The sequence below is a fragment of a genome, unplaced genomic scaffold (assembly GCF_019419815.1).
Source record: "Pyrus x bretschneideri cultivar Hongxiangsu unplaced genomic scaffold, Pyrus_bretschneideri_v1 Contig18, whole genome shotgun sequence".
NCBI lineage: Eukaryota > Viridiplantae > Streptophyta > Magnoliopsida > Rosales > Rosaceae > Pyrus > Pyrus x bretschneideri.
Genome location: NW_025999479.1, coordinates 1,359,106 through 1,361,440, shown reverse-complemented (window position 1 = coordinate 1,361,440; position 2,335 = coordinate 1,359,106). Strand labels below are relative to the sequence as shown.

Here is a 2,335-nt window from a genome sequence, read left to right as displayed (position 1 = left end):
GACGGATGAGATCTTTGGGTGTGTGTTGACAAACTTTGTTTTTGTCAATCTCATTCAAAGGCAGCAGCCATGGCAGAGGTGCAGAAGTGGCACGGCAGCTTGAGGTGCGACGCTGGGGCGATGAGCAGGTTCGAAAGTAGGGGAGCTTCAGCAATGGAGGGCACGGCCGTGAAGTTTGGACGGAGAGCACGAAGGCTTTGGGCGAGCTGGAGCTGCTGCTGAGGTTGCTGCTGTTGCTGTTTGCTACAAGGGACACCGCTCGCTGCGGAGGGAGTGCGCTGGAGCTTGTACCTGTGCAGCTTCCATGGCGTACATAATCCGAAGCAAGTTGCTGTCTTGTTGGTCAGAGATGAAGATTTTGACAGAGAAGTGAAGAGGCCGCCTGTGAAGTTGTTCGAAAACAGCATCGGCTCAAAGAGCCAGCCAAAACTCTCGAAGTCAACTTCAACTTGCATTTGATGATGATTGTGGACTTCCATGCAACTGTTGCCGCTGTGCTGGTGGTGGTGTTGGACTTGCAGCGGGTAGCGTCGAAGCAAAAGAAGAGTGGGCAGGTTGCGTGGATTTGCTGCTCAGCATGCCTAAACGTGGTGCTCAACCACGTCTTGATGTCGTTGATTTTGGCGGCGGAGAGAAGCTTGTCGCCCTGATTCACATCCATGGAGGTCGGCTTGTCGTTGAGCCTGTCAACCACGTCTTCAAACAGGCCCTCGCAAACGTCTAGAACTTTCTCCAGGTGGGTGTTATTGGCGATGTTCCGGCCGATTTTCGCAGGCAGCCCGGGAAGCTTCGCGGCGGCGTGAATGGCGACCTGCAGAGAGAGCTCGTCGACTTTGCCGTAGCCCTTGAAGGACTTTACGGAGTCCATTTCTGATACTCTTTTTTTTTTTCTTCTCTGATTTTGTGCTTTTGGTTTGCTGGGTTTGTATAATTTGCTTTCTCTTTTTGTGGTGGTCATTGATGTTTATATCTCCTCCTATGGCAGGCTTGGCAGCTTCAGCTCCGGGATCGCCAGTGTTGGCAGCACAGCAAATGTACCGACCAGATGCAGATTCTTTCTCAGCCAAAAATATATGAGCCCGGCAGACATCCTTCACATGTGTAATGGATATTGAACCTGATAGCATTTGCATACCTTTCAGGGCCATATTTATGAGGAAATCATCTTCTGTGATTAAAGCCATGGCAAGGCCGATACTGCTAGGAACGTCTGGAGTGAGAGAAGGACCGGCCATAAGAGAAGGGATCACAGTGATTAGATCAATGTTGTTTTCTTCGGCCAATTTCCAAGCTGTCTTCTCAGCTAGTGTCTTGGAGGCAGGGTACCCCCAAGTGGGTGGCTTGACAGTAGTCAAGAACTCCAAATCACTCCAATCCTTTTCATTCACAACCAAACCTGTTCCGTCAAGTGTATTGATCGAAACTGTAGCAGCTGATGATGTCAAAACAACGTGCTTCACTGTTTTGGCTTTCACACACGACTTATATAGGCAAAACCAATGTCTTCATCCTCAAGAAGTACTTTTGCTTGCAACGGGGTTAAGCTCGTATTTGCCCCCATAAACTTAAGCATCTGTTCTTCAGTAACTCCTCCCTTAGGCGGCATCCAATCCAAGCCGTGAAGCAAGCAAGATTCGGAATAACAAGATCGAACCACAGCAACGAACAATGTACTTCTAAAGAAACGCGTGTTACCATCGTAAGGTTCACCATAGTGAGTAAGTGATTTAACATCAGCAATTGGAGTATCACCGAGTTCATCATCAAATGCAAGGCAGTAAGCTTTCAGCACACGGTCCGTTTCTCTGTTCATCCGCTGACCAATCAGCAACGCTTCACTCGCACTATCGGACGACGTCGCATCATCCATTGATTTCAACGGAAGAATGTCTCGCAGCATGCCTTGGACTTCTTCGAATCCTAGGTGGCCGCCGGCGAGCACCTCCAGGAGGGCGCCTACCAATCTCATCTCGCTAGCGCCGTTCCCGACGAATTGGGGTCCGAAGGAGGCGATGGACTCAGGGACGAACTGAAACGATTCGTTTTGGGAGCCGGTGAGGAGGCGCATCAAGAACTGGTGGGTCGGCGGACCATGGAACCACCACTCGAGGTCGGTGATGGATTTGAGAGGGCTTGTGCCGGAGATGCAGAGGGAGAAGACGGAGAGAGATCGAATTCGGCGGGTGATGAGGTGGTGTCGACGGGGATGGAAGAAGCAGGGGGCATTTTCTGACCAGTTGCTGCTGTATGGCGCTGACGCTGCTGGTGCGTGGCCGATGAGTTGTCGGTCGTCTGATTGGGTCGGACCTCCATGGCTCACGATGATCAATCGCCT

At 51.0% G+C, this 2,335-nt stretch overlaps 1 protein-coding gene across 1 annotated transcript; it reads right to left on the bottom strand.

The window, feature by feature from the left end:
• Window positions 1-630: 630 nt before the first annotated feature.
• Window positions 631-2,068, bottom strand: LOC125476201. The gene is made up of 2 exons (XM_048582036.1): window positions 1,523-2,068; window positions 631-1,481 (listed from the first exon to the last, which is right to left on the bottom strand). The coding sequence occupies exons 1-2, from the start codon at window positions 2,066-2,068 to the stop codon at window positions 744-746; spliced, it is 1,284 nt and encodes a 427-aa protein (XP_048437993.1). The 3' UTR covers window positions 631-743.
• Between the last annotated feature and the right edge of the window lie 267 nt (window positions 2,069-2,335).